This window comes from Zea mays, chromosome 9, assembly GCF_902167145.1.
Source record: "Zea mays cultivar B73 chromosome 9, Zm-B73-REFERENCE-NAM-5.0, whole genome shotgun sequence".
In the NCBI taxonomy this organism is placed as follows: Eukaryota; Viridiplantae; Streptophyta; class Magnoliopsida; order Poales; family Poaceae; genus Zea; species Zea mays.
Genome location: NC_050104.1, coordinates 98,004,062 through 98,019,593, shown reverse-complemented (window position 1 = coordinate 98,019,593; position 15,532 = coordinate 98,004,062). Strand labels below are relative to the sequence as shown.

Sequence of the window (15,532 nt, the reverse complement as noted above, 5' to 3'; positions counted from 1 at the left end):
CACGATTGAGATAATCTCTTAGACAAAGTTATTTTGCAATAGGATCATTTCAGTGTCGTTTCTAGCTTAAGAATTGGTGGATGGACGAGAGCCGAGAAAGTGGATGTCGCCAGCTGCCCCGCAACCGATTGTCACGATATACTTCTGTTTTGGCTAGCGACACGAAAGAACGTCACAAGCGCAGCGCCACATCAACGACGACACTGCTCAAAAAGGCTTCAGCAGTTTTGAACTATAGCATATATTTAGATGAAACAAATCTACATCACTGGTTCGTTTCGAATCTCCAACTACCTGGAAACACATATATATCCCACTGCGCGTCCATCCACACCGATGCGCGGGGGCACTACTAAAGAACGTCGTCGACAGAAAACGTGAGCGAGGTAAACGTAAAAGTCGGGTCCTCCGCTCTGAACATAAAACAACGTTGTTCAGGCCGGAGGATACGATCACGACGGCTCTAAACCCTAAACGTCGACAACTTATGACACAAAGATAACCTCCACGTATGACCGGTGGTGGCGTGTTGTGGCCCATGACCCCGGATCCCTACAAAATCAAGTTTAGTAAAGATTTGAAATTAGGTTGATACAAACGACAAGTCTTAACTAAATTGAATAACCTGATGTGGAGGTGGAGGTGGCGGAGCATGTAATCCCCACTGAGGCATCGGCGGCTGAAATTGAGGGAAAACAAATGGTTGCTGCTGTGCCTGCTGTGGAAACCAAGACTATTGCAAATATAATATATTAGTTATAGAACCAATATCGAGCGTGTTGAGAATAAATAAGACACTCACGTTCATTGCTTGTTGCGCCTGTGCATTGTAAGCAGCCATGTACTCTGATTGCTGTTGGAGAAATGCCATTTGTTGTTGCCGTAGATCTTCACGAAACTTTTCTTGCTGCTCCCTCATAGCTTCCTCCATGCTAGATACAGAGCGGCGACTACGGCTGCTACTACCACAGCCCGCCTGCGACGAAGAGCCGCCACGAGAACGCAACTCCGTCGAATCGATAACACCGGTAAACATAGAATATCTTGAAAAACAAGAAAATTAGCTATTCGGTCGTAGTTCCAATATTATTGAAAACAATTTACAAGTTCTTATCGTCCATGCGCCTTGCCTCCAAGTGAATGCACAACTTCAGCGTCGATGGTTGGCGCTCCTCGCCAATCGTAGTCTTCTCCATACTTCTTAACCATCTCCTGCCCGTATGTCTCCTGCAATACAATATGAAGGTTCAGCACACATGTAATTTATAGCTATATGACAAGAAAATATTAATCATAACAACAACTAACCATACGCTCAACGGCCGTTTGACTACACAGCTCATCGGAGATTTCACTATTTTTCGCTCGATGCCCTCTCCTATAAACATCGATTGGGCTTGGGACAACTCCATTTTGAGCCTCCTGCAAATATATGAGTTCAATCCTGTTTCATTTCTGAGTAAAACAGAATACTACATACTCACCATTCGCTTAGCCAACCGAATGTGTCCATCAGCCCCATAGGTATGGTTGACTACGACCTCATCATCGTCCTCGTCCTGTTGATGGCGCTGCCTATGTCGATTTCTGTTTGACTTCTCAATCCACTCGGTCGAAGCCCATATCTCACACAAAGCCTTGTAAGCCTGCGGCCGGTGTTCCATCCATGGAAGAGTTACCTGCATATAAAGTGTTAGCTCAAAATTACATTCACATCTGAATGAGCTGTTAAATTAGATTTTTACCTCCATGTACTGGTCTACAGTCAAGTAGACATCTGAATATTGTCGAAAGTTGTTGATAGAATGACCTCGGCGCTAATGGGTTATGTGGGCAAATACCGAATATAGCCCTGAGGGCTATCGCGTCTCTATATATAGAACATGTACCCCTCATATGGAAGAGAGAAGAGAAAGAGACCAGAGGCCCAACCCTACATCGTGTCTATTGTGTTTCCTCTGTCGTGCTAATGGGAAGGAAGACGGGTACTCTACAGCTTCTTGCGCCTCTACTGCTGACGGGAGGGAAGGGAGCGGATCTGGTGATCCGTGGTGACGTAGTTCTCAACAAATCGAACCCTAACGCTGCACTCCCGCCGTACCAAAATAAAATTTGTTTTATCTTTTTAGTTTATTTATACAATAATTAATGTATTTGTTTCATATATGTGTCTAGATTCATCGTTATTTATTTAAACATATATCTCTACAACTATTAAGAGCCAATTGTAGACTGCCCCCGCCCTCAGCAGCCCACGCCGCGAAACCCGCGCACGCCCTCACCCCCGTCGCGATTCACCGCCCGCGGATCCAGCGCCCCCACCTCAGCAGCCCACGCCGCGAAACCCGCGCACGCCCTCCCCCCGCCGCGATTCACCGCCCGCGGATCCAGCTCCCCCCCCCCCCCCCGCGGCTCCTCCTCGACGTCGACGTAGCAGCACCTCGCGCCCGGCTCCGTTCGTCGGCGAACCCTCTTCCCCCGCCCCACATAATTAACCCGGCCTCCACCTCGGCGCAGCATGTTGCCTTGACGCCATAGGGCAGGCCATGGAACGCCTCGGATCCACCATCCAGGGCGTCCTCCGCGTGAATACGGCGAGGCCGAGTCGTCGGCGGTGCGCAGGCGGAGGCGGGAGTCGCGCCTCCTCAGCCGCTGGGTCGCGCGCCAGGCCGAGGAGGTGCTCTCCTCCATGGACGCGAGGTCGAGCGCCGCAACCGCCTGGCCGAGCTCCTCGCGCTTGCGCGCCTCCACCCGGTCTCCACCCTCGACCCCTCCTCCTTCCTCCTCTCCTCGACCGCCGCCGCACCCGCAAGCGCCCTCCCTCAACGCGCCCTCCTCGCTCTTGCAGATGTGGCGCGAGCTCGAGCACCCCCGCACTAACGCCGACCAACCCTTCGACCGCGAGCCTTACCCGGACAACGCCGACCGTGAACACGAGCGCGTGCGCCAGATCGAGGGGATGACGGGGGGGCGGGCAGTAGCACGGTGTCGCCCATGTGCACGACGAGGGGGTACGCTGGGATCGTGGCTGTCGCGGCGGGGATGGCGGGTGGTTCGCAGAGATGGAGCCGCGGCGGCGGATCCAGCGCCCCCCTGCGGCTCCTCCTCCTCCTCGACGTCGCCGTAGCAGCACCTCGCGCCCGGCTCCGTTCGTCGGCGAACCCTCTTCCCCCGCCCCACCGCAGTCCCGGCCAAGAGATCCGGCCGACCCCGGTGAGCTCTCTCGCCGAGTGTAACCGCTTTCCTCGTATGGCCCGTGCCTCGCAGGTCGCTCTGACTCGGAGGCCGGCGAGCCGCTCGTGCTGGGCGCCGGGATGCTGCTCGTCCATCTCGGGCGCGCCTCCGTCCTCATCCTCTCCTTCTTCCAAGGTACGTACGTGGTGGCTCTGATTCATTTTCCGGCAGCGCGTGCCTGGTGTTCTTTCCCTTCTACCAGTACCAATCGATCCCGTCTGTTCGGATTCATGGGGGAGGAAGGGCAAGTGTGACTGAACCGGTGTCCGTTCCGGTGCGGTGCTCGCGTCCGTCGCGCAGGGTCGATATGCGGCATCACGTTCACCTTCACCAACCGCTGCGGCGACACGGTGTGGCCGGGCCTGCTGTCCGGCTCGGGGACGCCGCCGCTGGAGACCACGGGCTTCGCGCTCGCGCCGGGGCAGTTGCGTTCGCTGTACGCGCCGCAGGGGTGGTCGGGCCGCTTCTGGGGCCGCTCCGGTTGCACCTTCAACGCCTCCGGCAAGGGGTCCTGCGCCACGGGCGACTGTGGCTCCGGCGAGGTCGAGTGCCGCGGCGCGGGGGCGTCGCCGCCCGCCACGCTCGCCGGGTTCACGCTCGACGACGATGGTGGCAAGGACTTCTACGACGTCAGCCTCGTCGACGGCTACAACCTGCCCTTTGTTTAGGAGAGCAGATTTTAGCAATTGGTTACAGGATAGTGTTTGCCATCGGGTGCAAGGAGAGGTGGGTTCCTTAAATGATGCCATGTACTTGGAAAATATCCTCCTCCTTTTGACTGGTCGACAATTGGACACGGCCACTGAAATTGCTGCCTCAAGGGGTGATGTTCGGTTGGCAATCTTGCTAAGTCAGGCAGGTGGGTCAATGTCAAATCGATCTGACCTTGCACAAACACTGGATCAACGGAAAATGAATGGTCTAGATTTTGATTATATTGAGGAAGACTGGTTAAAGGTATATATGTTACTTGCTGGTAACGTACAGGCCGCTTTTCTAGATTTACCAATTGATTGGAAGAGGTACCTTGGTTTGATTATGTGGTATCAATTATCACCTGATACACCACTCGATATTGTCATTCGTTCTTACGATCAACTCCTTGGTGAGGGCAAAGTTCTCTATCCTGTTCCTGTATATATATAGATGAAGGACCACTTGATGAAGCACCTCAGTGGTCCCCGGGTGACCATTTTGATATCTCCTTCTACCTAATGCTTCTTCATGCCAATAAAGATGAGAAGTTTGGGCTGCTAAAGACTATGTTCAGTGCATTCTCATCTTCATTCGACCCCTTGGATTATCATTTCATATGGCATCAGCGTTCAATTTTGGAGGCTGTTGGAGCTTTCAGTTCAAATGACCTTCACTTGCTAGATTTAAGTTTTGTTTATCAATTGCTTTGTTTTGGGAGGTGCCATTGGGCTATCTATGTCATTCTGCACATGCCGTATCTTGACGATGCCCCATACATTCATGAGAAATTAATCAGGGAAGTTTTATCACAGTATTGCGAGTCATGGAGTAGAGATGATGCTCAAAGGCAGTACATTGTAGAACTTGGTATACCAGAAGAATGGATGCATGAAGCTCTGGTGAGTATAAAATTTCTTTAGTAATATGCTTTGCAAATGGTTTATAATGCCAGTGCATGAAAAAACATCACACATGAAGCATGTGTAGCTAATGAGCTCTATATACAGGCTCTTTATCATGAATACTATGGAGATAAACAGGGCGCACTGGAGAATTTGATTCAGTGTGGCAACTGGAAGAAAGCTCATACTATTTTCGTGACTTCTGTTGCTCATTCTATGTTTCTGTCATGTAAGTTTTGCTTACAGTGCCCTAACACATTTTTTCAATGAATTTCTTTATTTGGTAAATATATTACCCTTTTTTCACCATGGTTGAAACATATTGCTTTTGCTGTGCATAAATATACAGCTGCACATATTTCCTAGAAACCTCATGATGAGTTTGTTCAAACAATCTATTCATTTTATTGTCTTTTTTTTGATAAACATGGCATTCCTGGTATGAATATGCAGTCACTTCATTCGTTGTTATTTTGGCTCAGCTAACCATTAGGAGGTCTGGAGGATCACAAGTGCCTTGGAGAACCACAAGTATGAAATTGCTGACTGGGACCTTGGTGCCGGAATATACATAGACTTATATGTTCTGAAGAACTCAATGCAAGAAAGAAATGCCACGGATGATTCGGTACAAGCCCTTACTCCAGAGACAAACTCATAAGCATTTCCTTGTAGAACTGTGGCTGAGATCAGCATTACTTTTTTTGTTTCAGGGTTCACTCGAGGAGATGAGTGAATCATGCAGAAGTTTCTTTGGCCGATTAAACGAGTCGTTGTTAGTCTGGGGAAGCAAATTACCTGTTGAGTCAAGGTAACGTTCGATTCTACAGTATGTGACTGATCCACATCCACTATCTGAAACCATTTCCTTCTGTACCATGTTTTGATGGAGTTGGGCCACTGGATTATAATGAGTTGATGCAAATAGCAAACCTGAACTACCTGAGGAACTTCACTGTTATGTTAAATTGTTCAAATCCCAGCTGATCAGCACCATTTGGAATTCTGAAGCATTCTTGTTTAGGTTTATATTTGGAGTATTCTCTCACTGGGCTTGCTGACAGTGTCATGTTTGACAGGGCATGCTACTCGAAGATGGCAGAGGAGCTATGCGCGCTTCTGGTGGACACCCCAAGCGAGACGTTGAATCTACCCATGGGGTGTCTTCTAACGATGCTCAACGCTCCACTTCCGGACAAGAGCAGGTCGTCGTACCTGCAGGACGCACCCTCCGTCTTCACCGAAATCCTTTGCAGCGATCCGTAGCACAAGGGTCCACGGTGTTGCCGTAATCTGGGTGAAGGGAAGTGAAGCCTACAGGCAACACGCCGAAGAGTTTGTACGTCTCATGTTTGGTACTTGTAGAAAAATTAGGAATGTATAACTATGACCTGATGTTGCTCCGGTGAATTTGTAACTCCGTCTGAAGACATGTGTCGGGATTTTCGTTGTATGTGAGTACCAGGTCTTGTGAAACGTTGACTTGCAAGCTGTACCAATAGGGAGTGATTTCCTGGGTTTCATTTCCTGTGTATCTGTGTGTGTGTTTGTGTGATTATTACAGGGAAGGACAGCGTCACGGCGACCCGTGCTTCGGGGTACATTGGAGATTATTGAGGCCTTCGTTTCAGCCATAAATCACAGGGATTAAAGAGTGCGTTCGTTTGTTCAGGATTGAGGCTAGGAATGGTTCCAGTTGATCAAAGCTTATACAAATTAGATAAACATTTCTGGTTGGATTGGTTTTAGGTCATGATTCCGGAACAAATGAACACACCCACTTGGAAATGATTTAGTCCCCCTCAATATCACTCATTACGATCTTGATTCAACCCACTTGGAAATGATTTAGGCCCTGTTAGGTTTCTTTAGTCACTAAACTAAATTTTAGTGACTAAAATTTAGTCCCTAAAGCACCCCGTTTGGTTCTAATGACTAAACCGGACTAAAGAGCATTAATTGCTATGAATAATGACTGTTTTACCCCTATTAATTAATGAATGTTTGCTATAAAAAGAAAGTGGAGAGGGCAGATAAGGTAAAAATATTATTTTAGTCCCTTTTAGTCATCCCCTTGGTGACTAAAAAACTAAAGTTTAGTCACCCCACTTTAGTTAACGTGTTTACTTATTTAGGGACTAAAAGTGTAAACTTTAGTCACCTTAAACCAAACGGGGCTTTAGTCCCCCTCAATACCACTCATTACGATCTTGATTCGGGAGTGTTGATCTTGCTCTGGGGTGCACGTATGAGGTTCAGGTCACGCCTGTTGAAGGAGGCAAGGACAATCATGGGTCAGCTAAGATAGGGATATATATCATCCGCGATGGACCGGTGTTTAAAAAAATAAAAAAATAAAAAAGCATATTCGCTTAGCTTTAATCTGTATTAGCTTCAAATAACCGACTTTAATTCGAAACAAACAACCCTAAGACCTCTAGGATACCAGCGCGTAGTACCTTGTTTGTGATTGATTGAAGCACAAGGTACAGCGTGGGGGTGGCGTGGCTCTGGTCGGTGCAACTGCTACACTAGCGCACCTAAGGGCTTTTGACTTATAAAATCAAGTGTTTTTATGGTGTCAGATAAGGATATCTCTACTAACTATTAAGTTAGCAGTGTAAACCGTCCCCGCATCCGCCCGCACGCCCTCCCGCAAACCCCGCCGTGCTTCCAACCACCTCCGCAACCGACAGGACGCCGCTGCGGCGGCACTCGCTCCGGCTGCTGGCGCTCGTCGCCGGGGAGCACCCGCGGGACGCCGTCGCGCCGCTCGTGCCCAGGCTCCTGGCCGCCGCGCTGCGCCGCGTCCGGGGCCCGGACTCCTCCGTGCGCGCACCGCCCGCGGCGCTGGCCCCGCTCACCGACGTCGTGCTCCACGAGCAGGACCAGTGCGCGCAGCTGGCCGCAGCGCTCGCCGCCGCCGCTGGAGAAGAGGCCATCGGGGTCGTAGGCGTCCTTGACGCGCAGGAAGTGCGGCAGGCCGGGGTATTTGCGCGCGGCACCGACGAAGGCGAGGTTGCAGTTCTTGCCCCAGTGCGGCAGACCACCGTACTTGAAGATACCCATCTGCTCGACCTCCTCCAGCACGTCCTCGAACAGGCGCGCCTGCCCGGGGTCACGGCTGCGGTAGTATGTGATGTCGAAGTCCACCATGTCTCCCGACGGCTCCCCGCGCGACGCGAGCTTGCCCAGGTAGGCTGTGGACGCCTTCACGTAGCGCATGAGGATGCCGTTGTAGAGCTCCACGCCACACAGCGCCCTAGGCTCTAGGTCCCGCAGCCGGTGCACCTCGGCGACGAACAGCACGGCGCGGCGCACGGGGAGGCTGAAGGTGGTCTGGTGGAAGAGGGTGCCGCCCCGCACGCGCGGGTCCCAGGGGCACACCGTCAGCAGCGCGTCCTCGGGCCCACCACAGGGTACCCCGCGAATAGCCCGCCGCTCAGGGGCGGGCTCCCGCAAACCCCGCCGCGCTTCCAACCACCTCCACAACCGACAGGACGCCGCTGTGGCGGCACTCGCTCCGGCTGCTGGCGCTCGTCGCCGCCGCGAACAGCCCGCCGCTCAGGGGCGGGCTCCCGCAAACCCCGTCGCGCTTCCAGCCACCTGCGCAACCGACAGGACACCGCTGCGGCGGCACTCGCTCCGGCTGCTGGCGCGCCATGTGGATCACAATGGATTCTGAAACATTTTCTCATAACAATATAACACACATTTGTACATAAGTTATCATATTATTAGATGTTTCCGTTGCAACGCACGGGCACTCATCTAGTAAAAAATTCAAGAGCTAAGATGACTAATGTTTTGGGACAGAGAGAGTATTTGGTTGCAATAATAAGACAGGACACGATTGAGATAATCTCTTAGACAAAGTTATTTTGGAATAGGATCATTTCAGTGCCGTTTCTAGCTTAAGAATTGGTGGATGGACGAGAGCCGAGAAAGTGGATGTCGCCAGCTGCCCCGCAACCGATTGTCACGATATACTTCTGGTTTGGCTAGCGACACGAAAGAACGTCACAAGCGCAGCGCCACATCAACGACGACACTGCTCAAAAAGGCTTCAGCAGTTTTGAACTATAGCATATATTTAGATGAAACAAATCTACATCACTGGTTCGTTTCGAATCTCCAACTACCTGGAAACACATATATATCCCACTGCGCGTCCATCCACACCGATGCGCGGGGGCACTACTAAAGAACGTCGTCGACAGAAAACGTGAGCGAGGTAAACGTAAAAGCCGGGTCCTCCGCTCTGAACATAAAACAACGTTGTTCAGGCCGGAGGATACGATCACGACGGCTCTAAACCCTAAACGTCGACAACTTATGACACAAAGATAACCTCCGTTCTTCTTCTGCCTCAGTATCCTGGTAAGTGTGGCCGTTCAGAACCCCACCCCCCTCCTTCTGGCGCAGCTTCTTCTTCTATGTACAGTTTAGCTATGAGGTTAGCGTGCTATAGCTCGATCTGGCCACCGATCGACAGATTCAGGCAGCCGTCAGACGTCTGCCGGGAGGTTGAGGTCAGGGAGCACGAAGCCGCTCGGAGCTTCCTGCTCAGCTGCGCGCTGACGCTGGGGCTGCGGCTTCCCCTTGTTCTCCACGGAGACTGCTTCGTTTAGCGTAGTGGACTGATCGAGCCTCGTCTGCACAAAAAGGTTAAACAGATCCGTCAGTCGACAAGAAGCAGAGATTGGAGATGCATCATCTGCTGCATATGAATGGTATGGCTCTATATATGCACGACGTTCGGAATCAGCTAACAACCAGCCAGCACCCAGACCCAGCAGACAGACGAAACAACACGGTCCTTATAAAGACGTCTCAGCTCTAGGGTAATAATAAATATGGAGAGAAGAGACACCAGCATGTGAGAGGGACGCGTTATAAAAATATGCAAGACTGTCTCTCTTGGAGCCTCTTGCTTTTTTTTACGCTATGCAACGAGTAGTAAAAAAAAAAGAATGACTCAGTTAGTCCAAAGTCGGGTCCATCGGAGACGGTCCTAACGAACGGTCATTTTCACGTACTGTACAAGCTAAACCGGGGCAATGGCTAAAAAGGGCAAACGGGGTGCCCCCACGATGCACGCACTGAGAATTAAACAAAACCTGAAGCAGGAGGACTTAACAGATCCAGGATGTCTGTCATTAGTGTTTGTACACATGCACGTCTCCTGCCATTAAGCTGGAGTGGCCCAGTCGGTTGGCCTAAGCCACATCAACAGAGTACTGCCACACAGTGCTGGCCAACCCACCCCCAGCCCCAGCCCAGGCGCCCTTCTTCAAATCATGGATCCAAGCCAATCAGAGTACTGCCACACAGTACTCCGCCAGGACACGCGGGCGAGTCAGGGCGTTATTACAGAAGCCCACGGGGTTATCGTTTCCGTGCCGGGATCCAAGTCAGGCGGGGCAGGTGCGTGTCAGCGGTGCGGGGGTGCCTCCCCCGCGGGGTTGGTGGATCAGCAACTTGGTGACGTTTCTTTATTTGCAAAGATTCTAGGGAGCGTACGGGCACCAGGAACCGAGGCGTGCGTGTACAGTCGTCCAACACCTCGCTGCGTGCGGCGGTTGCGCCGTTGCGGCCACAGGTCGTGCAGCAGCATCTGTTTGGTCAGACTGGTTACGACTAGCGCCTCCTCGAGATGTGATGTGCAGGCAGTTTGGTCCGACTAGTTTATGGCTCAGAGGGAGTAGGAGTAGCTTCACAACTTCCTCCGGAAAGCAAAAGGAAAATCTGCCTCATGCAGATCCAAGCTCCATCTGACCTACTCTCTCCCTCCAAAATAAAATGCTCTTTTAAGGTTTCGGTAGAGAGATTAATATTAGTGAAAAAAACTACATATATATCTGTATAAAATATATAATCATTGCACTTGACAAGAGAAAGTAAAAAATTATAATTATAATTAAATTTTCTTGTAAAAATGTAGGGACTGAGAAACTAATTATTATATATATATGAAACAAATCTATATAGAAAGCTTGAAGCCGCTTAAAATCAACGGCAGACGTTTGCCCAACGCCCGGACGATCGATCTTTGTTGCGTACCCTGGTCCTACGACAGACGAATAATCCGGGTATCGGCATCTCTAGGCCACCACGCAACGCACGAGCTAGTGCGTCCCCCCTTGTGACGGACAGCATCGCACACGCTCCCCTAAACCGCTCATTTGCTGGCAACTCACCATGAACGGCAGTGGAGTGCCACCTCCGGGTACCATGAGAAGGAACTTACCATGAACGGCAGTGGCAGTGGAAGTGCCATCTCCGGGACCTACTAAAGCCGCCCCTGTGTCGAAATGAATCTCTGCAGGTGGGCCAGCGCTCCACTAGTAAGGAAGACAGGTATGGCTTGTCGCGTGCTATAGAAGGCCAGCCTGGGAATCCTAAAGGTCAGAAGGCACGGAGATTGGACAGCTAAACGTTCGCTGCTAGAGTCTATCAGCATCGCTATCCGTTCTATCGAGGACGACGGTTGTGGAGAGGGATACAAAATGAAGCTCTGTGCCCTATAATTGCCTACCGAACCAACCAGAGCACAACATTGCCTTCCTAACGTGTTGGCCCTAACGTGGCCATTTGGATATTTATTTATATTCTATATGTACGTTACCCATTTGGCCCTAACGTGGAAGCATGTAAAATATACACTATCCTAGACCTAGATGCCACATATGGATTGGAAAGGGAAAGGATTCAAACATTACTATTGTGCCACTGACCTCTAGCTTGCCGTTTTCTTGGGACAGCGCCGTGCAAGCCCTCTGCAGCTCCTTCATCGTCTGCTTTACACAAAAAACATCCCAGAAAATCAGCCACAAAAACCACGGACATATCCGAGGGTCAAACATGTTGCCGGATTTTTTTTCATTCTCTAGATGTTGACCTTGCGGAGGGCATCGTTCTCCACCGACAGCGACCGCACCATCTGCTGGATCTCCGGGAGCCTCTGCAACAAACCACGGCAAATTTGAGCAGGCTGTCAGGCCGAGAAAGAGATTCGCGATCCCAGCTTTTGTTTAAACATGAAGCGTGATCTTTTCGATCGCAGGACACAGCAGGTGGATGATGATGAGGTGTGTGATCATTTCGGGCAGGCGGCCTTTGACACTTGTGTCCTCAGCATGCCATGCCACTTTTGCCTCCCTGCCCCCCTCCCTCTCCCACTAGAGCAGGAACCGCCTTTCCACTACTGCTACTGGGGGTGAGTGTTGAGCAGGCCAAAGGGATCCAGTTGCCGGGCCGGCCTGTGCTGAACTGCTGATGCCGTGGATGGTGGGGGGAGGGGGATGGGGTCGGCAGTAGGTTGGTGAAAAACGCATTCAATGTTCAGTGGCCAGAGCCAACCAAAGCTACCATCTGCAGTGCCCATGCCGCTCGCTTTTTTTTTTGTCCTGCACCACCACGGCGAAGCACTGAAAGCCAGTAGGCCACCCGCTTGGTTTCCCCGTGACTGTACACACTTGCTTCCCCTGTTGTACTCGCGGCTACGGCCAACGTGCTTTTGCAGTGCCAGCGCTGTTCGCGAGATATTCTACGAGCAAGGACGGACGGAGGGGAGCTTTACTTACCATCTTCTTCCGCGCCCGCTGTCCGGCGGGCCGAGGTGGCGGCACCGGGAGGATCGTCCGCCGTCCGGCGAGGCCACCCACCTGCAGGAGAAAAGCGCGCTGCAGGTCGTTAGTTCAGATGCTGGTATAGAGTAGTATTCATACTAGAGTGGCAGCCACGGGAACAAACAACGCGGGACCACTAGACTAGAGCCAGCCCCGGTGGAAGAGAAAAAAAAAGGCCAGCAAACAGCAGGCATCGAAAAGCAAGACGGGACGACGGGACGTATGTTCTTTTTTCGTCTGCATTGATTGTTTTGAACCCCAGGTAGCCAGGGAGTACATACACCGGAGGAAAAAGCCCAGTCTACCTACTGTATACCCAACTCAACTCCTACTGCTATTCCTGCAAGCAGTTCAGCGGCATCTCGATTAGGCTATCGCATGAAGCACGCTATTATGGGATGACAAAGGGAGGAAGCGTGGACATCAAAAAGGCACATGGACAAGCGACATGTCGATTTCATCCCTGTTCCAAATTTTATTGTATTTGGGTTTTTTTTCAAAAAAAAAAGTCGGAATTTCATATGAGCCCGCTATGCCACCCGGACGCGTGTCACTGTCGGACTGGACAGGGTGCGCTGTGTCCACCGGTTTCGCCTGCGTGTGTGGCGGCCACGGACATGCGGCTCCCACGCCAGTAGGCGACGCCCACGAGGCGCGCGCCGCTTCCCCGCCCCGAAGGACCAATCGCCGTGGCCGGCCCGGTTTGACTGCGCTCCCCCACCGCAGAGCAGGCGAGGGATAAGCACTGGATAATGTCGCAAATGCCCACTGGTATTAGGTTCCCCGGTGGGGCACGAGTTGAGGACAGTTTGGGGACGGGGACAGCGCAGCGGCGGACGCACACGCACACGCAAGCCGCAACTGCGGCCCGTGGTTGGAGTGGGAGTGGGAGCCGGCCCAGCTCCACCCTCCACCTACCCGAGTGAATTGCCGCCGCTGCCCCCTCTGCCGTCGGGGTCAACCCCGGTAAACCACCAGCACACGTACAATATACAATATGGGCGGCGTATAAAATTCAGGGAATTGCCACTGTCCGTCGGTCCGTCCCACCGAGTGGCAGCGCCACCACGCGAGAGGAAATCCACACAGGGGCAGGGCTGCTATGCTACGACGCGACGACTGCGGAGGCGAGAGATCCGTGAGGTATCCGACCACATGACGTCTCCTTTTACCTGACTCGCCATCTACGAAGGGAGTGGCTAGACCGGGAAAAAGGTCGCGCGAACGAAAAAGCGGAGGGTGAGGCGGGGCGTGGGGGAGGGGAAAAGCGATGTGGCATCTGGAAGCCATCCTCGTGCTGCCTACACGGAGGGGCAGTTTGGTCCGTCCGTCCGTCCACCACCGAGGCACGAACGCGAATCGGAAAGCAACCAACCGCCCACAAGGCCACAACACAGCAGGCGACCAAACCAACAGGAGACGGGGACGGGGATGTCAGATGTGAGGTAGGCGCGTACGCACGCACGTACCTCGCTGGGGGGCGGGGGCGGGGGTGGAAGCACGGCGGGCTCCGCGAGCTGGCACGCGGCGGCCGGCGGGAACGCTGGCTCTGGCTGGAAGCAGAAGGCACCGTCCTCGCCGCCGCTGGTGGACGCGCCGGACCCGGACACGCCGCTGTAGTCGAGGGGTGACGCGGGGCTGCCGCGGACCCCTCGCCTCGCCTTCTTCTTCTTCTTCGCGTCGGCGGAGGCGGCGGAGCCCGAGGCCGACGGGGACTCGCGCCGGGACCGCGAGCGCTTCCCGCGCGCCACCGCCGGCCAGGCCAGATCACGCGCCTCGTCGCCGCCACCGCCCTCCTCCTCACGGACGCCGTCGCAGGCGGCCTCGTGCTTGCGCCACGGCGGGGTCCAGCCGGCGAGGTCCGCACCACGGAGAGAGCAGATGATGTCGGCGGCCGTCGCGACCACCGCGCAGGACTCCCCGTCGGCCGCGGTCATGGCTGCTGGCGCTGTGGTCTGCTGCCTCCGCGAGATGAAACCACCGCCGAACGGAAGCACACGCGGAGCGGAGGCGTGCAGAGAGAGAGAGAGAGAGAGACTCAGAGAGGCGAAGAGGATGTGGGTGGGAGCGGTGCGAATGAGAGGGGCGTGGAGACGAACGAAAGCCACGGCGTGGCGGTCCGGCTCCCTTTTAAACGGCGGAATGAACCACGTAAAATAAGGAAAAAAACAATCCGGGCCCACCCACGACCCTCCCTAGTCCCTACTCGCCACCACCCCCTGCACAGCTACGCGCCGCGCGCGGCGCCACGTCGTCTCCCAGCGAACCTGCAAATTTGCACCCGCATCACTTGCAAGCGGGCCCGGGAGCCTCGCCCCACAAGTCAGTCAGTGCAGTGGTGCGAGGGGTGGTGCGGTCGTCGCTGGAGGCCGACAGGCGAGGCGGTGGAGCCTTTCCGCGCCTTCGCGTACGGGACTGGGACTGCGCTGTAGAGAGAGAGAGAAAAATGATGCGGTTGCCTTGGACCTGAGAGGCCGTGTTGTCAGTGGTAAGAGAAGGGTAGTTCGGTAAAAGTGAGACGTAGGATGTAAGATAAGTGAGGCGTTGGGTGTGCTTGGAAGTGGCTTCGGCGTGGAGACAGGTTTTTTTTAGTTTTTTTGAAATATATTCATATTTAGAGCTTGGTGTGCTCTAGGGCGTGTTTGAACCATCTGTCAAACGGTTTATTGGCTATTTTTAGTACTTCGAGCTTCAAACAAGTTAGCTAATAAATTATCTAATTTTTAACTAGATGGCTAACAAATTATGTGTCTATGTAGCCATTTGACGTTGCAAATATATCATAAAAAGAGAAAAGACGATTTTTATCCTTGTTGGTTTCTTTCCTTTCTCTTCTGACTTAAACAGACATTTTACTATATTCTATACATCTATTAGTTAAGACTCTAATCATATCATGACTAATTGTTTGCCGGTTAAATATTTGTTAGCTAATTGTAAGCCACTGATGACAATTAGTCAGAAGCATCTAAACAGGGCCTTAATTTATTTATTTTAACTCCAAGTTTGACACTATGAATCACGAGGCCTAGGTAATAGGTCTTAATGTTGTGACTCACGGGGCTGAGT

The 15,532-nt window shown here is 52.5% G+C and overlaps 2 protein-coding genes and 1 pseudogene across 4 annotated transcripts; 2 read left to right on the top strand and 1 right to left on the bottom strand.

The window, feature by feature from the left end:
• Positions 1-223: 223 nt before the first annotated feature.
• Positions 224-15,078, bottom strand: LOC100279469 (uncharacterized). 2 transcript variants are annotated; one of them, XR_558259.3, is made up of 6 exons: positions 13,933-15,078; positions 12,419-12,499; positions 11,734-11,796; positions 11,570-11,629; positions 9,184-9,487; positions 224-503 (listed from the first exon to the last, which is right to left on the bottom strand). XR_558259.3 is itself a non-coding variant. In NM_001152473.1 (5 exons), exons 1-5 carry the CDS (start codon positions 14,398-14,400, stop codon positions 9,341-9,343), a joined length of 819 nt encoding a protein of 272 aa, NP_001145945.1. In that variant the 5' UTR covers positions 14,401-14,551; the 3' UTR covers positions 8,910-9,340. The 2 variants fall into 2 exon arrangements, 1 of the variants encoding a protein (NP_001145945.1); NM_001152473.1 differs by lacking the exon at positions 224-503 and having other exon boundaries at positions 8,910-9,487; positions 13,933-14,551.
• Positions 2,995-5,198, top strand: LOC109939295 (nuclear pore complex protein NUP96-like; annotated as a pseudogene).
• Positions 4,938-6,345, top strand: LOC103640102 (nuclear pore complex protein NUP96). Of its 2 annotated transcripts, XM_020544238.2 has the most exons (4): positions 4,938-5,061; positions 5,315-5,460; positions 5,546-5,643; positions 5,897-6,098. In XM_020544238.2, the coding sequence occupies exons 2-4, from the start codon at positions 5,431-5,433 to the stop codon at positions 6,096-6,098; spliced, it is 330 nt and encodes a 109-aa protein (XP_020399827.1). In that variant the 5' UTR covers positions 4,938-5,061; positions 5,315-5,430. The 2 variants fall into 2 exon arrangements, 1 of the variants encoding a protein (XP_020399827.1); XR_002265070.3 differs by lacking the exons at positions 4,938-5,061; positions 5,315-5,460 and having other exon boundaries at positions 5,912-6,345.
• Positions 15,079-15,532: the final 454 nt, after the last annotated feature.

Coding starts and splice junctions, on each gene's coding strand:
- LOC103640102 (XM_020544238.2), top strand. CDS start 5,431: ATGCAAGAAAGAAATGCCACGGATGATTCG. Junction 5,461..5,545: donor GAAATGCCACGGATGATTCG/GTACAAGCCCTT, acceptor TTTTTGTTTCAG/GGTTCACTCGAGGAGATGAG. Junction 5,644..5,896: donor AAATTACCTGTTGAGTCAAG/GTAACGTTCGAT, acceptor GCTTGCTGACAG/TGTCATGTTTGACAGGGCAT.
- LOC100279469 (NM_001152473.1), bottom strand. CDS start 14,400: ATGACCGCGGCCGACGGGGAGTCCTGCGCGGTGGTCGCGACGGCCGCC. Junction 12,500..13,932: donor CGCCCCCGCCCCCCAGCGAG/GTACGTGCGTGC, acceptor TTTCTCCTGCAG/GTGGGTGGCCTCGCCGGACG. Junction 11,797..12,418: donor AGCGGGCGCGGAAGAAGATG/GTAAGTAAAGCT, acceptor GGTTTGTTGCAG/AGGCTCCCGGAGATCCAGCA.